The sequence below is a fragment of the Peromyscus californicus genome, unplaced genomic scaffold, assembly GCF_007827085.1.
Source record: "Peromyscus californicus insignis strain IS unplaced genomic scaffold, ASM782708v3 Scaffold_7__1_contigs__length_154581171, whole genome shotgun sequence".
Lineage (NCBI taxonomy): Eukaryota > Metazoa > Chordata > Mammalia > Rodentia > Cricetidae > Peromyscus > Peromyscus californicus.
Window position 1 is genome coordinate 12,485,233 of NW_026294595.1, and position 19,355 is coordinate 12,504,587.

Genomic DNA, 19,355 nt, shown 5'->3' on the forward strand with positions numbered 1-19,355 from the left:
GCACAGACCTGAGAGGACCTTGAAAGAACTAAGAACCAAGGTCAAGGGAATGGGGCAGTGGCCTGAGGGATGGGACAAGGACATGGACCATATCTATGTCCACCCATCCAGCTTCATGGCCACAGAGGAACCCCATCCTGACTATGCGGAAGACATGGCCTGCTCCCAGTTTCCATCTTGGCCAGCTCTCTCCTGGCCTGCCCATGACGCTGTTGAAAATGCCCTGTCCACAGCAGCACAGGCATAGCCACCCTGTGAGGAGGTGGGGAGGCCCAGGCAGCTGTCCATACCTCTGTAGAAGGTCCCTGGGGCAGGTTGGCTCCGGTACCGTAGCAGGACTCCTCCTCCTGGCAGCACGCGGTGCTGCCGCACCACCAACGTGTTGGTTTGGGTGCTGAAAGTCATGCCAGACATCTTCCAGCATGTCTTCCTCCATGTGAACCTACCCCAAAGCAGCAACAGCTCCCCTAGAAAGGGTGAGGCAATGAGGAGCCAGCACCCCCACTCGAAGTCAGCAGCAGTGGCTCAGGGCTGAGTTCAAATAACCACTCTTACTGGCTAATGTGACTAAGTGGGGGCTTGTGACCAAAGCTCTCATCCCCCCAGTTTCCTATCTTATTCCCACACTCCAGTCGTGAAGCAGCCTTAAAATGCCAAGCAGGGGCATCCTGCCAGAAATGGGGTACAATGGAGTTGTGCTGCAGGCCCCAAGCTCAGCAGTTGCCCCCTTGCCTCTGGATGTACCTGCACTACACTTGAGGGTGCTCTCGAGGATTTGGAGGGTCACCACTTCACCTAGAGGCCGCCCAATGGCCACCACGCAGTCTACCTGCCCTTGACCTCGCATGTCAATTGTTCCTGTGGGCTCCAGGTACTGCCTTCCACAAGCACCTACAGAGGATGAAAGAGGAGTGAGGTGACCAGAGCAGAGCAGGGCTGATAGCTGGGGCTGGCAAAGGGTGAGAAGGGGGCATCCAAGGCACTAGGCCACTTTTACATGCTTCGGGGAAAGGGAGGCAGTGTGGTGTGTGGGCTTGGGGCTGTACGGACCTGAGCTCCTGACCCTGCAACCTTTGGGTTATTTGAAGGGGACAGAAGTAAAAGTGTGGCTTCTGAACTGGAGAGATGGCTCAGTTGGTAAAGTGCTTCCTTGAAAGCTTGGGGACCTGAGTTCAACCCCCAGAACCTACATTTTAAAGGACAAGTATGGAGGTGTGCATCTAGTCCCAGCACTGGGGAGGCAGAGACAGGTGGATCCCTGGGACTCAACCAGCCAGCCTAACCTACTTGGGCAAGCTCCAAGCCAATGAGAGAACCCTGTCTAAAACAAGATCGATAGCTCCTGAGGAATGACACCCAAGGTTGTCCCCTGGTCTACACACACACACACACACACACACACACACACACACACACCTGTACCTGTGCACACGCACACACACACACCTGCACCTGTACACACACACACATACACACACACATACATACACACACGTGCACCTGTGCACACACACACCTGCACCTGTGCACACACACACCTGCACCTGTATACATACACACACACATACACCTGTGCACACACACAATACACACCTGCACCTGATTGTGTGCACACACACACACACACCTGCACCTGTACACACACACACACACACACACACGTGCACCTGTGCACACACACCTGCACCTGTACACACACACACCTGCACCTGTATACATACACACACACACACACACACACACACACACACACACACATGCACCTGTGCACACACACAACACACACCTGCACCTGATTGCGCGTGCACACACACACAGGCACACACACACACATACACACACACACAAGCATGCACATACAAACATGAAAAATATGGCTTCCCTTTGCCAGATGGGAAGGAGGCCCTGAGCCCAGTGGCACAGGGTCTAGTTACTGAGTGCTTGTCCAGGCATGCCCAGGTCGAGATGACAACCTCCCCCAGAGGAAGCAGGAATAAACCTAACCAGACTCTTCCAGGTTTTCCTGGAGCCCCGGAGACTGGGAGGCTGGGAAGAGGGTGCGGGCTTGGCCGTGGGGCTGGGACCACTCCAGAGAAGCAAGAGTGACAGCAGCCTGGGTCTGGCTGGGAAGAGTAGCTTCCTCGTGGGCCAGTGAGCTGGGGGTCTCCTGCCCTGCACAGGGTCCAGCCCAGCAGCCCCTCACTGTCACAGGCTTGGGTAGGTGCTGGCAGAAGCTGGCTGGCACAGGCACTTGGGCCTGGGGTCCCAGGCAGGTGTCATGCCGACGCTGGATGCCATCTCCACAGGAGACAGAGCACTGTTAGGAAAGAAGGGGAAGATCATGGTGACCCTCCCAAAGAGGGGAAGACAGAGTGACCACAGGACAATGTGATGTAATGTCATCCCTTCACACCCTGGAAAATGACAGGTATCTCTGCTTTACAGATGAGGAGACTGGAACTAAAGAGATGCCTTTGTGGGGGCTCACATGTGTGTAAGACCTGAGATTCTGGTCTCGGTGTCCATCCATCACTGTCTCAGTTTCTTTGCCCCTCAGAGCCCCAAAGAAGGGGCCAGGGTGACCTTCTCTACCTATGTTTGTCCTGCCCTCCCGCAGTTTCTATCTTCATCTGATGCCCAGATTCCTTCTGTTAGGTGAGGTGGGGAGCAGGCTCTGAGGACTACAGTTTATCCTAGCTGTTCTCTCTGTGTGCTGTCTGCCACTGTGAGTGAACTCCTCCCAGGGGAACCAAGCTCTACCCCCTTGGTCTCCCTAGTGATTTGCTGGGTGCTTGTCACAAGGTGACATTGATCTCTGTGGTAGCGAGGATTCCAGTACCTGCAGACACCAGGCTTCTCTCAGCCCAGCTGTCTGGGTCTCCACGCTTTGCTGTGTCCCTGGCTCTGAGCATACACCATAGCAGACTCTCCCCTCCTTCCAAGGGTCATAGTGAATCAGGACCACAGGCCCCTTCCTGCACAAAGCTGATGCTTTCCTTAGCCCCAGCTAGAAGTCCCGGCATCAGTATTAGACCACCCTTACCTCTGTCCAGGTGCTGATGTGCCACCGGTAGGCACAGTCAGCAATGAGGCAGGGGACCCTGCTCTGGGGCCGCACCAGAGCCTTACAGAAAGTTTCATCCACTTCACTGTCATGGCCTTGGTCAAGCTGCATGCAGGCCACTGTTCGTGTGGCAATGCCAAGGCCACAGCTGGCTGAGCATGGGCCAAGGGACAGGATTTTCCATCTGCAGTAACAGAAGATCCCAATGACAGCTGGGCCTCTGTGAAGGCTGGGTCACTATGGGGGACTCTTGAAGGACCCTCAGCTCCTTCAACAGTGGTCTGCCCTGGCCACTGAAATCCCTACCTGGCCCTGGGTTTCCACTGATCTCACAAGCTGCAATGTTGCCCCTCATGCCCATGTCATTGGTTGGCCCAGTGCTGCTCTGGGACCCTGGGACCTCAGGGGTGTATGGTTTGCACCTTGCCACCACTGGCACCTGACCCTGCACGACCCTTTGTCCTGGGGGGCCTATCCTGTGCACTGCCAGACAGGCATGACTAGCTTCTGCCCACTAGGAGCCAGTAGCAAATGTCCCTAATTATGACTATTAAACTGAAGCTGCCTTCGAGACAGAATCATACCTGGCTGAGAAACTAAGGCCCTAGAAAGGAGAGAGACCATAGATGCTGATTACAGGGTGGCCACACAACACCCCAGTGGTAACCAGAACTCATGTGTGCATGCTGTCCCCATTTAAAAGACAAAGAAGGAGAGAGAGAGAGAGAGAGAGAGAGAGAGAGAGAGAGAGAGAGAGAGAGGAGATTTAGCTGGGTGTGGTGGCACATGCCTACAATTCCAACCTTTGGGAGGTGAAGGCCTGAGGTTCAAGAATTCAAGGCTATCTTCAGCAGCATAGAGAGTTTGAGGCTAGCCTGGCCTACATAAAATAAAAAAAGAAGAAGAAAAAACCCTAGGTCATTCATAAATATGACATGCAGAAAAAACAGACACATAGACCGGGAACTTTAGCGAAAATGAAGAGGACAAGACACATGTGCTGTGGGTGTCAAGTAGATTCTAAGCTACAAAATTTAAGACCGTTATATATACAGAAGGAAAAGTCAAACAACCTGATAAAAAGCCTGACAGTCTGTGGTGGTAGTGCTTCCGTTTCTGTGGGCAATGGCATCCCTGCTTTCCCATACACAGAGCCTGCAGGCCCCCGACAGCTGTGCTTGTAGAACTGACAACCCACCGGCCATTTGTAGTTGAACCTCATCTCTCATACCCAGCACAGCCTGCCAAGCAGCCCTGTTTTTCTACAGTGTCTCTGAGCTACTGCTTGGCCTTGAAATCTCCAGGGGTCCTGCCTGGAGCTTGTGCACTAGGCATGCCCCCACCACTACCCACCTCCCTTACCTGGGAGGACAGGGCTCTGGGCTGCAGGCCTCATGGGACTCGGGGCGAGGCAATCCCTGGCACTGAGTGTCAGGCAGAATCTCTTCGTCATCATCCTCACCACGAGCCTGGGCACAGTACAGGATTCTCCGTGCGAGCCCTCCCCCACAGCTCACACTACAGGCCGCCAGCTTGTAACGCCACCTGGGAAAAACTGGAGTTAGCGGGACCCAAAGGGCAACATACCTTCCTCTCATTTCTCCAACAGGAAAAAATAGGTTGGAAAGGGCATGGAGAGCTTTTGCCCCACCGGGAGGCTCAGTACAGTGGACAAAGTATTTAAACCAGCCCACTTCACAGAAGGGGAAGCTGAGGGTAAACAGAGATTGGGTCCAAAAGGCTGAAGGGGGAAAGTCAGGGTACCAAAGGGAACCTGCAAAGGTATCTGTCTGTAGTGGAAGTCCTAGTGCTGTCCTCACCCTGGAACCTGCCACCAGCCCTGCAAACTTCCCTACCCACCATGGTTGGCTCCGTTGCCCCAGACACTGCTCATCACACTGTCTCATTCATTGTCCATCACCCCCATTGTCAGTTCCAGGACATCTTTTTACTTTGTCATTACTATGTCCTCTGACTGCAGCTAGTGCCTGGGCATAGCAGGTGTTCAGTAAAGAACGAGCAGTGAATAAATGTTCCATCAACTTATGTGCCTGACTGTGCCAGGTAAGAGAAGCCTTGGGAAGCTGAGGCAGAAGGGTCATAAGTTAAAGGCCTACCTGGGCTACATAATGAAGTTAGTGAGCAGCTTAGCGAGACCCTGTCTTGGCATAAAGGTAAAGGGGAGGGGGTGGGAATATAGCTCCGTGGTAGAGTGCTTGTCTAGATGTACAAAGCCCCAGTATTTAAAAAAAAAAAAAAAAAGTGGACAGGAGTGGTAGCACACACCTTTGAGGCAAAGGTAAGTAGATCTCTGTGAGTTCGAGGCCAGCCTAGTCTACATAGCAAATTCTAGGACAGCCAGGGCCACATAATGAGACCCTGTCTCATAAAAATCAAATAGATTTTTAAAAAAAAAGTGCCTATGTCATCACCATCCCAGATCCTACAAATGTACATCATCTGGGGGTGGTGGCAGAGCTGAATGCAGATCCAGTGCTGCCTCTCTCCCAGGCAAGGTGCTTACCTAGCAGGACAGGGCTCAGGGTTGCAGTCCTTGAAGGGGAATGGCCTAGGCACTGGCCAGCACTTGGAGTGAGGTAGAAACACAGGTCGGCCATGGTCCAGCTGCATACAATGAACAGCTAGTGGTACTCGTCCCCCTCCACAGGACACAGGGCATGGTGCCAAGACTTGAGTCTCCCACCTGAAGGAGAAGGCCAAGGTTTTATAGGAGACCAGCCCTGGGGTCAGACTCCTTTCTCTGCACTCTCCTTCCCCAGCTCACCGAGCAGGACATGGGCCAGCCCAGCAGACCTCCCACCGGCTCGAGGGCTTGCTGGCCAAGTCACACAGCTCCTCCTGGACAGGCACCTTGAGGACAGAATCCATGCACAGAAAACGCAACTCCATCAAACCTGTCCGGAAGAAGCAGGGATGCTGTTGACCCAGTAGGTCAGCTTAGCAAGAACCACAGCCTTTGTTCCCTGGTCAGCTCCAAAGCCAAGGTCCATCTGCAACTTTCCAGCTGTGTGCATGTGAATAACTGACTTAACCTCTCTGATCCCCTGGTTTTCATATCATGGTATGTACCTAGCAGAATCATTTATAGAGACTGAATAATGAAAGGTGTGAGATGCCTGCTGCCCGAAGCTGCTGCTGTTACTGCGAAGCATTGTGGAAATTGCTGTAACAGTGTCTCTTGACCTCTATCCATGTTCGTGTGAGCAATCCTGCTTATATGTGGTAGCCACAAACAAAAACAAACGAACAAGATATAAAAGTAGGAGGGGGACTTGCTGTGGAGAAAGTAACATATATACGTGTGTGTGTGTGTGTGTGTGTGTGTGTGTGTGTGTCAAAAAGTGGAAGAATAAGAAGAATAAATAAAAGCCAAGTGGCGGCGGCACATGCCTTTAATCCCAGCACTTGGGAGGCAGAGGCAGGCAGATCTCTGGCCAGCCTGTTCTACAAAGCTAGTTCCAGGACAGCCAAGGCTACACAGGGAAACCCTACCTGAAAACAAAAACAACAACAACAAAAAAAAAAAAAAAACGGAAGAAGGAGGAGGAGGAGGAGGAGGAAGAAACAATTTTTTTAAAGAATGTCTCTTGAGGGGCAGGGGTATAGCTCAATTGGTAGAGTGCTTGCTTGCCTGTCATGCACAAAGGCCTGGTTTCAACCCCTGGCACTGCTGTGCATACGGGCAGGAGAGAAGATGGTTCTGTGGTTAAGAGCTCAGATGACCACATTCAATTCTCAACACTCAAGTCAGGCAGCTCATACCGGCCTGTAACTCCAGCCCCAGGGAATCTGATGTCTTCTGGCCTCTCCTGCACCTGCACTCAAGGGCACAAATCCTTACACATATACACATACATAATTAAACATTCATAAAAAAAATAAGTACTGTGTATATTGGCATAAGTATACAATCCCAACACTCAAGAGATGGAGGCAGGAAGATTAGGAATTCCAGGTCATCTTTGGCTACATAGTTAGAGACCAGCCTGAACTACATGAGATCCTGCTGTATCCATCAAAAAGGTTTTATTAGGGTTGGTTTTCTCCATCCCTTAGGAATCTCTTCTGGTCAGTTCTAAACAGGTGTAGGTTTGGGTAAGCAAGTGGTTAGGGCTGTTTAAGGACATTGTGAGTCTTCTTACACCCTTCTCAGTCCCATAGAATGGCTATTGAAAACTCAGAAAACAGCAAATATTAATAAGGATGTGGAGAGGCTGGAACCCTGTGCCCTGCTGGTAGGGATGTAAAATTTCATTCTGAAAGTGCAGAGGAGCCTGCAAAAGTTAAACAAAGCTTGGCCACATGGCTCTGCAATTCCTCTTCCTGTGCACACCAGAAGAACCAAAAGCCAGGCTGGGGGACATAGGCACATGCTCAGAGCAGTACTGCTAACAAAAGTTGGAAGGAGGGTGCTAGTATGTGTCTACTCACGGGTGACAAAAATATCATGGTCCAGATCTACAGTGGAACACTCTTTGGAGTCAAGACGGGATTCTGACACCATTACAACATGTATGAACCTAGGTGACAGAAGCCAGTCACAGAGTGACACATTCCACATAGATGAGGTAAGAGTCAAATCCATAGAGAATGAAACTAAAGTGTAAGAGATGAATGTTGGTGTTTAATGAAGACAGGGTCTGGTTTGGAAGAGTGGAATGTTCTGGAGATGGATGGTGACAATGGCTTTACAACAAGGTGGATATGATTAATGCCACTGGATGAAACATTTAAAATGTTTAAGAGATGGGGCTGGTGAGGTGGTTCAGTGGTTAAGTGTATTTATTGCTCTTGCAGCGGACATGGGTTTGGTTCCAGCAGCCACATGGCAGCTCACAGCCATCTGTAATTCCAGTTCTAGGGGATCGATCTGATGCTTCTTTTGGCCTCATGGCTGTGCACACATGATGCACAGACATACATACAGGCACACACACACACACACACACACACACACACACACACACACACAAATATTTTTAAATGACTAAGAGGTCTGTGGGTGTTTTCCATAACAGAGAAGAGAGAACACTTTTTTGTTGTAGGATATTTAGTCGCACTATGAAGCCCAAGATTGCATTAATTAAATAAATCAACCCTGGGTCAAGAGGTGGAGCCAGTAACTAGTTGGCAGGAAATAGCCACAGAGAGTAAGAGGGAGTCAGGAAAACATAGAGAAATGCACAGAACGTAGTAGGGAGAGACTTGGATTTGGTGGCCTTTTTGATTTGGGACAGTGGAAGAGAAGCTCTGTTTTTTGGGACATTGGCTAAGTAGAAGGTCAACTGGTTGCTCCTTGGCCTCTCTGAGCTAGCAGGTTTTCACCCAAGCACCTGACTCTTGACTCTTTATTGGTAAAATTGTAAGACTGAGATTTAGTTTAAAAACGACACATTTTTTTTAATGTATCTTTAAACTGACTTTTCGGCTTTGGTGGTCAGTTTGCACACAGCTCTGTGGGACTTAAGGGACACACTCTTGGGCACCAGTCTTTCTAGGATTTATCTTTATCTTTCAGTCAGGCATGAAACACATGTAGAGGATTTATTGAGTGCCATACTCACATAGTTTGGCTTTCTTGGCAGCCCCCTCCTTCAGCACTGATCTGGGCAGGAGGTGGGTAGGTAAGAGAAGTAAGAGAGGTTTCATCAATGTCCTCAGGGTCTCACCTCGTCCACAGGAGGTGGCGCACAGTCCCACCAGAGGAGTCCACACATGTGCAGCCTGAGGCCCTGGCTTGTCGCTGCCCGCAGGGGTTGGAGCCTCCTCTCCCAGAGCCGTGGTGTCCAGCTAAAAAGAACAATGAGCAGGTGAGTCTGGCATTCTCACTTCTGCCTCTGAGCTCTCTGCTCCCTGCTCCTCTCCTTTTCAGGAGGGAAGAGGGAATATTCCAAACACACCAGGGCTGCCTCCCTCCTGTTCTCTAAGGAGGCCTGTGTCCTGCCCCTCTTGAGGCCCTCAGCATGTGCCTCTCTTTGGCCTGTTCAGGCTCCTTATCATTCCAAGTATTCTCTGTGGGAGGGGGCTGGAAACTAAGAAACAGGAGTGGATTTGCAAGCATGCTTGGCTCTGCAGTCCCCAGCCCATAAGAATCCAGGGCCTTCTAGCCTGAGAGCAACACCATCAGCCCTGGGCCCTGGGTAATGGGCAAAAGATGGAAGAATTACTCTCATAGCAGCTGGAAGAACTCTTCCATTCCTGTGCTTGGAGGCACAGGCCTGTGATCACTACAACTTGGGAGGCCTGGGCACGAGGATTGAAAGTTCACTGGTTACGTGGGCTATAGACAGAGTTCAAGGCCAACTTCAGAAATTTAGTGAGACATTGTCTCAAAATTTTAAATATATGAAGAAAAGGACCAGGGGTAGCTCAGTAATAGAGTGCTTGCCCAGCATGCTGAAGGCCCTGGATTTGGTTCAAAATAACCCCCACTCAGCTGCTTCTAACAAGCTCTATTTTCTCTCAGCCTGGCTTGCCCCTTTCAGAGGCACTCTAAGTGTGTCCTCTGATGGGGTGTTCCTCAAACAGCACCCTGAGAAGAACGGAGTCCTCATTCTGGCCTACAGGAAGATTACAACTTATATTTTTCATTCTCCCAGCTAAGAAAGGACCCGGGAGTCCCAGCCACCCTTCTTCCCCATCCACTCACCTGACCCCAGCCTGGAGAACATGTGGTCCTGAAACAGGGCTCCAGCGTCGGCGGCATCTCATGTGTGAGGCAGGGACCTGCAGTTGCTGGGTTCTCCAGGTCACTCACTCTGGGCACACATGTCACATTCCCTGAGGCCCGGTCTTCACAGGTGGACACGCAAGGGCCAGGGTGTGACACCTCCGGTCTGAAGATAACACAGGGCTGTCATCAGGCCATGCCTCTGCTGGCTAGTGGGAGGTGCAGCCTAACTCCTGAGGGTGGGTGGGGGTGGTGTCTAGGATCCCCACTAAAAAGCAAAGCTCAGGGGCTTTCTCTGACGCACTGGTCCATCACACCTCAGGTTTTCCTCAACAAGAACTCTGTGTTGGGATGGTGAGATGGCTCAGCGGGCAAAGGTATCTGGCTCCAACCCCGCCAGTCTGATCCCAGGGTCCCATAAGGTGGAAGGAGAAAACTGATGGCTGCAAGTTGTCCTCCGACCTCCATGTCCTTCTTGCACCATGGCTCACTCACACACGCACACATACAAACACACACATACACACACAAACACACACATACACACACAAACACACACATACACACACAAACACACACACAGAGCTGTAATTTAAAGATAAAAAATAACTTTATGCATGCCAACCACATACTCAACCTGTGGCTGGGGATGGGAAGGCAGAGCCCTACTCAACTGCCTTGCATAGGCAACAGTAATCCCTCCACAACCAACCAACAACACACTTCATGCCTGGTTGTAGAGGATGAGAAACAAGCAGGTGCCATGTGCATTCACAGTACCAGTTGAGGGGTGACAAATGGTTCACTGTATGCCACCCATGCATGGTGGCTGCCTAGAGCACCATGGTATCAAGGATGCTGAGGCTGGATCATGCCTCCACAAGTGTGGTGGTTTGAATAGGAGTGGCCTCCATAGACTCATGTGTTTAAATATGTAGTCCATAGGGAGTGGCACTGTTAGGAGGTGTGGCCTTGTTGGAGGAAGTATGTCACTGTGGAGGTGGGCTTTGAGGTCTCCTATGCTCAAGCTATACCTAGGGCCACAGTTCACTTCCTGTTGATTGTAGATCAAGATGTAGAACTCTCAGCTCCTTCTCCAGCACCATGTCTACCTGCATGCTGCCATGCTTCCTCCATGATGATAATGGACTAAACCTCTGAACCTGTAAGCCAACCCCAACTGCTGTGGGATGGTCTTTCTGTATGCTATGAATATGTGTTGCTACCATTGGTTAATAAAGAAGCTGCCTTGGCCTATGGCAAGACAGGTTATAGCCAGGCAGGAAATCCATGCCAAGATACAGGGAGAAGAGAGACAGAGTTGGGGGAGATGCTGCAAGTGCCTCCTGAGAAGCAAGATGTAATGGAATGAGGTAAAGCCACGAAACATGTGGTGATGCATAGATGAGTGAGCTAGTTAGTAATAAGCCCGGCCATAGACCAAACCGTTTGTAATTAATATGAAACCTCTGAGTGATTATTTTATAAAAATGGCTGCTTCCCCGGGTGGGAACAGGCGAGACCGAGAAACTTCAGTCTACACCCAATTAAATATTTTTCTTTATAAGAATTGCCATGGTCATGGTGTCTCTTCACAGCAAGAAAACCCAAAGAGAGCAGCTAAGAGAAGGATTGCAATGCTGGCCATGTGTGAGAGAAGAGGAAGGAGCCAGAGCCATAGGTGGGCCACCAATAATCTCGGGCTCTCCCATTGGACAGACAGCAAGCCTGAATTCAGAAAAGGAGGCGACAGTCATCCAGCCCGTTGGTGACAGGCAGACCAATAAGCCAGGATCAGTTCAGACATGGAGGATATAAGACAGTTACATGGTCACTGAAGGAGAGATGACAATGATGATTGGTGATACGAGCTTTACATTCACAGTTTTGTGCCATCATCACAGCCCTCATCCCCACATCACCCAGGTGTTAGAAATAGATGAGCAGCCCAGCACCTCTTGAATAGTGAGGAAGCTGATGTTCACAAGACCAGGCACCACCATCTGTCACCAGGATGGAGCCCTCAGGAAGAGAGGAACCTCTACAAGGGTGGATCTCAGTGAAGGGACAAACCCTGCCAAGGAGCCTGCTGCACCAGCCTCAATATGCTCACCTGGTGGGACAGGGCTGGGAGTTGCAATTTTCCACTTCTGCTGCTGGCTGCTGGGCTACCGCTTTGCACCGGGCTGGTGGCAGAGTCCTTAAGAAACCATCTTGGACCTGCACACAGCGCACCAACCGCTCCCGAAGACCCCCACCACAGGACACGCTACATGGGCTGAAGTCTCCAGCTGTCCAGCTAAGGAAGAAAGGGACAGAACATCAGGCCTGGGGCCAGGTCTCCCAGTTGGCTCAGGGGCATGGGATGGAAGGCAAGCAGGTCTATCTCGCTGATCCTGATGACACATTTCCTCTGGTTTGGTCCAGGCCCTGTGTATCCAAGTCACTGTTCTGAGACCAGCCTTGGAGACCTCTCCTAACATACTTCTGAACCTGAGGCCAGGTATTTTATAGTGATGGCTGGGGGCCTCCGTAGTCCCATACTCAGCAAGATAGCCTTGTCCTAACACAATTCTGTTACCAGTTGGCAGAAGCCAGTAAAGGTCAGGTGCTGGCCCTACCACCGTTCTCCTTGGTAGGGTGGTCACCACCATCTTGCACTGAGAACCTGAGCTCAGAGAGGCCTCAGAACATCCAGACAAGGTGGCAGCGGATGTGACCAGACTGCCTCTGTGACTGTGTGTACTCAAGTCTTGGTGTCCTCACTCACAGAATGGGGACACCGACAGAGCCCAGCCCACAGAGTTGTAGCTAAAACTGAAAAAAACAACACGTAGAGATGCTTTCCAGTCTGCTCAGGCCACAAGAGTCATCACAAACCAGGTGGCTGGCCAGCTTGGTACTTACTACGGAGGGCAGGGGGCAGGGACACAGGGCTCTTGCCATGCAGGTGGCTGTGGGCTCCCTTGGCACAGGGCATTATTCACCCCCTTTTGAGCTTGATCTTGGCAGCTGTAGGTCACCCAGCGCAGCCCTGGAAGGGCAGATCAAAGACTCAACCACCTCCACATGAGGTCCAGCAGAGCCTTAGGCAAGCCTTGCCCTGGGCCTCACCTGCCCCACAGCTCACTGAGCAGGGTCCACGTATAGCAGTCCATACCCAAACGGCTTCCTGCTTCAGTTGAAAGTAGGTAAAGGTGATGTCTGGGTGTGTAAGATCCCCATATTCCTCCCTATATCGTCTGTACACCTACATCAGGACAGATGAGAGCTCAGGCCCTGAACAGGCACACCCTGGGATCTCTGCCACACCCGCCTGTCCCAGAAGCATTCCAGCACTTCATTTCTCCAGTTCCCATGTTCCCAGCAGGCCGACAGAACTTGAGTGTCAAGGAGCTTTGAGTAATGTGGAGCAGAACAGGTATGTACCAAAGAGGTAGTAGGTGTGGGTAGGGTATTATGGGAATGTTAATGAGGTGGGGGCAGTCTACAGCCAAGGAGGTCAGGAGTAGTGCCAGGGCAGAGAGTGGTACAGCAGAAGGGGTCCGGGCCGGGATGGAAGGTGAAGGCTCAGGCCATTTTAGCTTTGGTCCACTCTTGCATGCCTTTCTTAGCAGAGCACGCAGGGAACACACACAGAGGAGGCACTTCTTTGAGAACATCCCTACATGAAACCTTTCAGGGCCTCATGTGCTTCTGCCTCCCAAAGAAGAAGCAAGAGCCATCCTCCATCCCAAGAAGGGCCCCACATGCCAGCTGGGACAGGGACTCCTTGCTTGGTCTATGCCTCATCTCAGAGGACTGCCCATGGCCCATCCTTCGGCTTCACCATGCTTTCCTGGTTGCAGGGCAGTCCCTGATTCCAGCATAAAGTCTACCTTCTTTGATTCTCAGACCTCTGAGGCCTTCTGCATGCCCTGGATACAGGCACATTTTACACTGACTTGCAATACACTAATCCTGTGAGTGGTTCCTGCTGCATTTCACCTTACATAGAGCCCCACTTGTAGTAGGTTCCCAAATAACTACTGCAAGGATTGGTGAGTGAGTGGAAGAATTACAGACAAACAAGCAGATATTCAGAGCCACCACTGAAGGCCTGCTGACTCCCCACCCTGTCCCCCCTAGCCTGGCTGATCGGTGACCTGGATCTCCATGTCGTCCCGGACAGGTCCCCGGATGTGAATCTCTTCTAAGTGGGGCAGCCGGTCCTCAGTGAGAGTCACTCTGTACTCCACACGGCAGTCCTCCAGAAGGGAAGGGTATATGATGCTAGGTGAGATGCTGGTCTTCCCTGCCACAATGTAGTGCCCCTGGATCCTCACCGCTTTGAGAACAGGACCATCAGCACTATGGAGTAGTCACCATCCCTCCTCATAGGCCAGCATTCTGTTTAGTGGGATAGGGCCACTCTTGAAAGGACAGGGTTAAAGATGGTAGCAAGACAAGGGGCAGGAGCATCTCTGCCAACAGGGTCTAATCCCCAAACCACAGCCTTAGCTCCTTCCAAGGTTCCAAACCTGCCCCTAAGGAACTGGTCCTTCTGGTGTCTCAGTCAGATGGCATCTTCATTAACCAAACCCCTCCATAGCAATGCACACCTCTGGCACATACAACCCACCCAGGAGGCTTTTCCACAGTGGTTGCTCCATGCCTTTTTCTGGAAGCTGGTGAGGGTTGTGACCTCTGCCTTCACTGAGCATGCTCACATAAGGGTTCAGGCTCTAGGACCCAGGATCAAAACCCCTTCCATGGGGTCTAAGGTCAGAAGCTAGCCTCTGAGACAAAACAGAAGTCTCCCGGGACAGGATCTTCAAAAGGAGTCCTCTGGAAATTCTGACACTTAAAAGGTCAGATTCCTGGCATGGTCATCCTCTGGGAATAGGTTATGCCCAGGTGCTGGAAAGCAGCAGTTCCTGGGGCCTGCAGCTGTCAAGCCTAGTCTCCTCTATGCTTAGCTTCCATATTCCTTTTCAGGCAGTTTTAACCTGCATCCTCCCACCCTTCACCCGCCCTGGGAATAGCTTAGCTGTGAGTGCGGCAGCTCTTGACAGGGTCTGGGTGGTTGGGAGTCCCTTCCATCTTGCAGTTGTATCAGGGGTGAAGGCATCTCAGAGACTAAGACATAGATCGCTAAGTGCAGGAAAGGGTCCTTCAGTCATCTCACCCAAGTGTGTGAAGAGAGGCCTGCGGTTCACGATGTGCACGCTGGTCATGTTGGGAGTAACTGTCAGGAATGTGACATATTCTAGGGATAAGCAGAGCAAGAGGGCTGCTTGGTCTTCATGGTCACCTATACCACTGCCAAAGAAGACAATCCTAGCTGGACAGAGACATGAACAGTGTCATAGGGCTCGTTTCAGTGGCAATGAATCCACATCATGGTAAGAGGTCAACGCCAGGCCAAGGGACCATCTGAAGGGCCCTGCCAAGGCCAGGAGCATAGACCAGATCCAAGGCACAGCCAGAGAGGCAGGGCCCAAGTTCTCTGCTGATCTTGCACTCAGTGCTGGCAATTGACTTTTTACTTTTTTAATCTCTCTCTCTCTCTCTCTCTCTCTCTCTCTCTCTCTCTCTCTCTCTCTCTCTCTCTCTCTCTCTCTCTCTCTCTCCCCTTTTGTCCACTGTATCCTCCCTGCTGGGGCTCCTGAGTGGGAAGGAAGAAGTGACCTGACAGTTATTCGGGGTGCTACTTGTTCTCTCGGGTTTTTCCCCCCTCTCATCACAGCTGCAGTGAGGGAATTACTGGGGTGTTACAATCCTGTGTGCAGAGGCAATGTTGTTGGAGTTTGAGCCTGCCATGAGAAGACATCAGAGAAGGAAGAATGAACTGAAATACTCAGGAAGGTACCCAGAGCTGAGCCAGCATGTGGGTGCTGTGGCCTGAGCAGCCCAGGTTAACACTTTGGAGGCTGGATCCCTGCAGACTGCTGGGAAACCCACCCTCCACGCAGGGCAGCCTACCTCTGGCTCTCCCAGCTGTGAAAGAGCCATTCTGTTTACTGCAAGTGCTGTTGTCTCCTCCGCACACCTGGCACGCATCCCAAACCTTCTGGGAGTCCATCTTGCCATCACAGCCAAAGGTCTGTGCAAAGGGGGGTGTTTGGAAGGCCTGTGTTATCGAGGTGCTGTTTTCTCTGGTGCCACAGCCCTGCTGGCTGTGAAACTCTGAGATTGACATAACTCTGTAGCTTCCCCACAGCTCCTGGTATCTACATAGCAACTGCACCTAGGGAGCTCCCATGATGACTTGCTCAAGGTCACAGTTTGGCCTGTAATATAGGCTGACTCCAAGTTCCATCCTGTTCCCAACAATACTCCCCAGCAGACACAGGGCAGCTCCATTGCGCTAGCCCCCATAGACCAACCTCCCCCTTCCCCTTGCCCCAGAGCCTTCTATGGGGAGAGGAAAGCCTTGACCACAAGGACAGAGGGGCACCTCGGTTGTCCACATGCCTACCCTGCAGCTGCCCAACACACACAAGCTCAGGGTCCCATCCTCCCGAGGACCACTTGGCACACAACGGGTCCCATCTAGGAAACTGTCTCCTCGGCTCACAATGAAGCTCTCTCCGACAGCCCAGCACATGTGTCTGCACAGAGTGTCCCCTAGGAGGCAGAGTGACAAGGAAGTCTGGTGTTCAAAGGTGAACAAGGAGGACAGTGAGGTAGGTAGGAAGTTCCTCTGGGACCTGCTATAGTAGCTCTGCCAGACCGGGTCTAAGTGGGCTTCCTCCCACCAGCCTCAGCTAACTATATGCTTTGCACGTGTAGCCAGGACCGCTGTTCTACCTCCAAGGCCATATTATATTCTGGTCTCATAACCATAGCTCCTGGATTATGAGCCAAGGATCACATTGGCATTTCCCCTGAAGTATCTCCCTGAATTCCTCTAGTGAGCCCAGAAGAAGACACTTCTAAGATAGAATTTCACTGCTTATTATCTGGGGAGGCAGACCAAGCTGGAGAGCAATACATGGCCTGTGGGATACCAGAGCATGAGTCAAGTCTGCCTAGCCAGCACTGGAGTGATGGAGGCTGGGGTGGTTAATGCTGATTCCAATTTGACAGGATCTGCAGTCACCACCTAGAAGACAAGCCTCTAGACATGCCATAAGAGGTGATCTGGATTGGGTTAGCTTCTGGTCCTACCTGTGAGGGACTCTCTTGATTAGATTAATTGAGGGGAGACCCATCCTAAAAATGGGCAGCATCATTTTACAGGCTGAGGTCCTGGACTACTAAATACGGAGAAAGCAAGCTGAAAACATCTCTCTCTCTCTCTCTCTCTCTCTCTCTGTGTGTGTGTGTGTGTGTGTGTGTGTGTGTGTGTGTGTGTGTGTATCTGCCTGTCTCTGTGTGTGTGCCTGTCTCTGTCTGTCTGTCTATCTGTCTCTTGTGTGTGTGTCCGCCTGCCTGTCTGTGTCTCTTTCTCTCCCTCTCTTTCTCTCTTTCACACACACACATGTATGTCTCTGTCTCTCTGTTTCTCTCTGTGTGTATGTGTCTGTGTCTGTCTGTCTCTGTCTCTGTCTCTCTCTGCTTCCTGGTTTCAGGTGCAATATGGCCAGCTGCCTCAATCTTCTGCTGATACAAGTTCCCTGCCACGATGGACTGTACCCTGGAACTGTGAGTCAGAATAAGCCCTTCCTTCTGGAAGTTGCTTTTGTTGGGATATTTTATCTTTTATCTCAGCAGCAGGACAAATAACTAAGACACTGGCCAACCCCAAGAGCTCTGCCTTGCTCCCCCAGGCCCCACAGCCCACCTTGACTATACTGCACAGCGGCGTCCCAATGGTAGAAGGAGGCACTGCCTTGGGAAAGGTGTAATGGCTGGCTGTCAGTCTGGGAACACTGTTCGGACATGAACTCCAACTGAGTCTTCTCACAAGCCTGGCCAGAGGAGGCAGAGGACAGGTAGAGGCAGGGTTCTTGCCAGTGGGAGACAGCATGCACTCTGCATGCAGGGTCAAGAGATGGGGATAACTTAGCCCGGGGTTGTGCTTTATCTCCGCTCAGCAGTCTGTGGGTGACCAGATCTGCCTCTCTTTGCCCATGGGAAAACTCCAGATAATCTGTAAAGGACACAGCAGCAGCAGGAAGAAAAAACAGGAAATAATGTGGCACTTGGGGCCTCTGGTTCCAAGTCCTGAACCTGAAGAACTGTGGTTGAGCTGTATATTCTGTTCACAGGTGCATGTAGGGCAGGAAATGAGGAACTGTGACCCTGAAATGCCGCATTGCCTCACTGTGCTGGGAGGAAAGGACTGAAGTTGACCAGATAGGAAGAGTTGACAACCACAGCTCCCTCCTCTCAAGGTCTGACGAGGCCTTGGGTATTGAGCAGAAGGCAAGAAGTAGGACAGGGGTGTGTTATCACGTGTTGAATGCTCCGGCAGCTGGCAGCCATCTGATGCAGAGAATAGATTCTACCACCTCATGACAGCTAGGACAACTAGACTAAAAACTCACATGCAGGAGAGGACATGGAGACACTGGAACCCTCACACAGTGTTGGTAGGAATACAAAATGGCAAAAATGGCCCCGTTGTAAAGAGAAACAGTTTGTTAAGCTTAAAACTAGGTGTGGTGGTGCACACCTTTAATCTCAGCACTTGGCATGCAGAGGCAGGTGGGTCGCTGTGTATAGTGAGTTCTAGAACAGCTAGGTGACATAGTTAAACCCAGTCTCAAAAAAAAAAAAAAAAAAAAAACGGGGAGTGGTCTGGAACAATGTCTGCCTCAATCTCCTGCTCAGCAGTTAGACACACTTACTGTTCTTGTAGAGGACTCAAGTTTGGTTGCAAGCCAGCACCCGTGTCAGGTGATTTACCTGTAACTCCAGGGGATCCCACAGCCTGTTATGGCCTTCAAAGGTACTCACACACATGTGAGTATACACATAGAGAGTCATGCACACATGACACTTGGAAAAGTTAAACATGGCTTTTTAAAAAGAGGAAAAAGTGTAAGTTAAGCATAGTATTTCTATACAAGCAGCAATTCTACTTTTAGGCGTTACTGTGGTTTTCAAAACCCATGACGATGCTTGGTGCCCTCATGAGGAAGGACCAGGAGGTGTGGCCTTGAGAGGTGTTGAGGGCTCAAGGCCTCTGCCTGAATAATTAGGGCTGGACTCTTATGAAAGGGCCGAGGGCTCTGTTGTAGGACTTCTGTCACTTTTGTCTCCTCTGTCATATGAGACCATGTATTCCGAGCCTCTGGAGGACAGGGCAAGAGGGACCATCTGGGAAGTGGAAACCAAGTTTGCCAGGACCTTATCTTGGACTTCCAGACTCCAGAATCATAAGAAATTAATTTCTGTTGTTGATAAGTTACTCTGTCTGTGGTGTTTTGTCACTGAAAACTCAAGCCAACTCATTGACAGCAGCAGGGTTCGCTGAAAAGTACAAATGACCCAGACAACAGAAATGATGACAGAAAAACAGAGGCATTCCGGTCATATCATGGACTGTTCTCCAGCCCCCCCAAAAGGAAGGGAAGTACTGACTCATGGTACAACATGGACAACACTGAAAAATGTTATACTGTATCAAAGGAGCAGGCTCTTGCATGATGATGCTCACATGAGATGTTC

The 19,355-nt window shown here is 51.0% G+C and overlaps 1 protein-coding gene and 1 long non-coding RNA gene across 3 annotated transcripts in view; one reads left to right on the plus strand and one right to left on the minus strand.

Moving 5' to 3' along the window:
• The window catches only part of Adamts13 (ADAM metallopeptidase with thrombospondin type 1 motif 13), a 32,296-nt gene that overhangs the window by 1,316 nt on the left and 11,625 nt on the right, over window positions 1–19,355 (minus strand). The window contains exons 12-27 of the mRNA XM_052724403.1: window positions 17,524–17,650; window positions 16,216–16,364; window positions 15,720–15,840; window positions 14,923–15,003; window positions 13,901–14,082; window positions 12,870–13,005; window positions 12,663–12,789; window positions 11,869–12,054; window positions 9,735–9,921; window positions 8,755–8,875; window positions 5,850–5,979; window positions 5,589–5,768; window positions 3,044–3,248; window positions 2,005–2,317; window positions 745–891; window positions 291–467 (exon numbers count right to left, since the gene is read on the minus strand). Of these exons, the coding sequence (XP_052580363.1) occupies window positions 291–467; window positions 745–891; window positions 2,005–2,317; window positions 3,044–3,248; window positions 5,589–5,768; window positions 5,850–5,979; window positions 8,755–8,875; window positions 9,735–9,921; window positions 11,869–12,054; window positions 12,663–12,789; window positions 12,870–13,005; window positions 13,901–14,082; window positions 14,923–15,003; window positions 15,720–15,840; window positions 16,216–16,364; window positions 17,524–17,650 (2,569 nt within the window). The remainder of the gene's footprint in view (window positions 1–290; window positions 468–744; window positions 892–2,004; window positions 2,318–3,043; window positions 3,249–5,588; window positions 5,769–5,849; window positions 5,980–8,754; window positions 8,876–9,734; window positions 9,922–11,868; window positions 12,055–12,662; window positions 12,790–12,869; window positions 13,006–13,900; window positions 14,083–14,922; window positions 15,004–15,719; window positions 15,841–16,215; window positions 16,365–17,523; window positions 17,651–19,355) is intronic.
• Window positions 3,232–15,290, plus strand: LOC128101344 (uncharacterized). Of its 2 annotated transcripts, none has more exons than XR_008215073.1 (4): window positions 3,232–5,128; window positions 5,845–6,146; window positions 8,766–8,895; window positions 9,552–15,290. It is a non-coding gene; the product is annotated as an uncharacterized LOC128101344 (long non-coding RNA). The 2 variants fall into 2 exon arrangements; XR_008215072.1 differs by having other exon boundaries at window positions 9,685–15,289.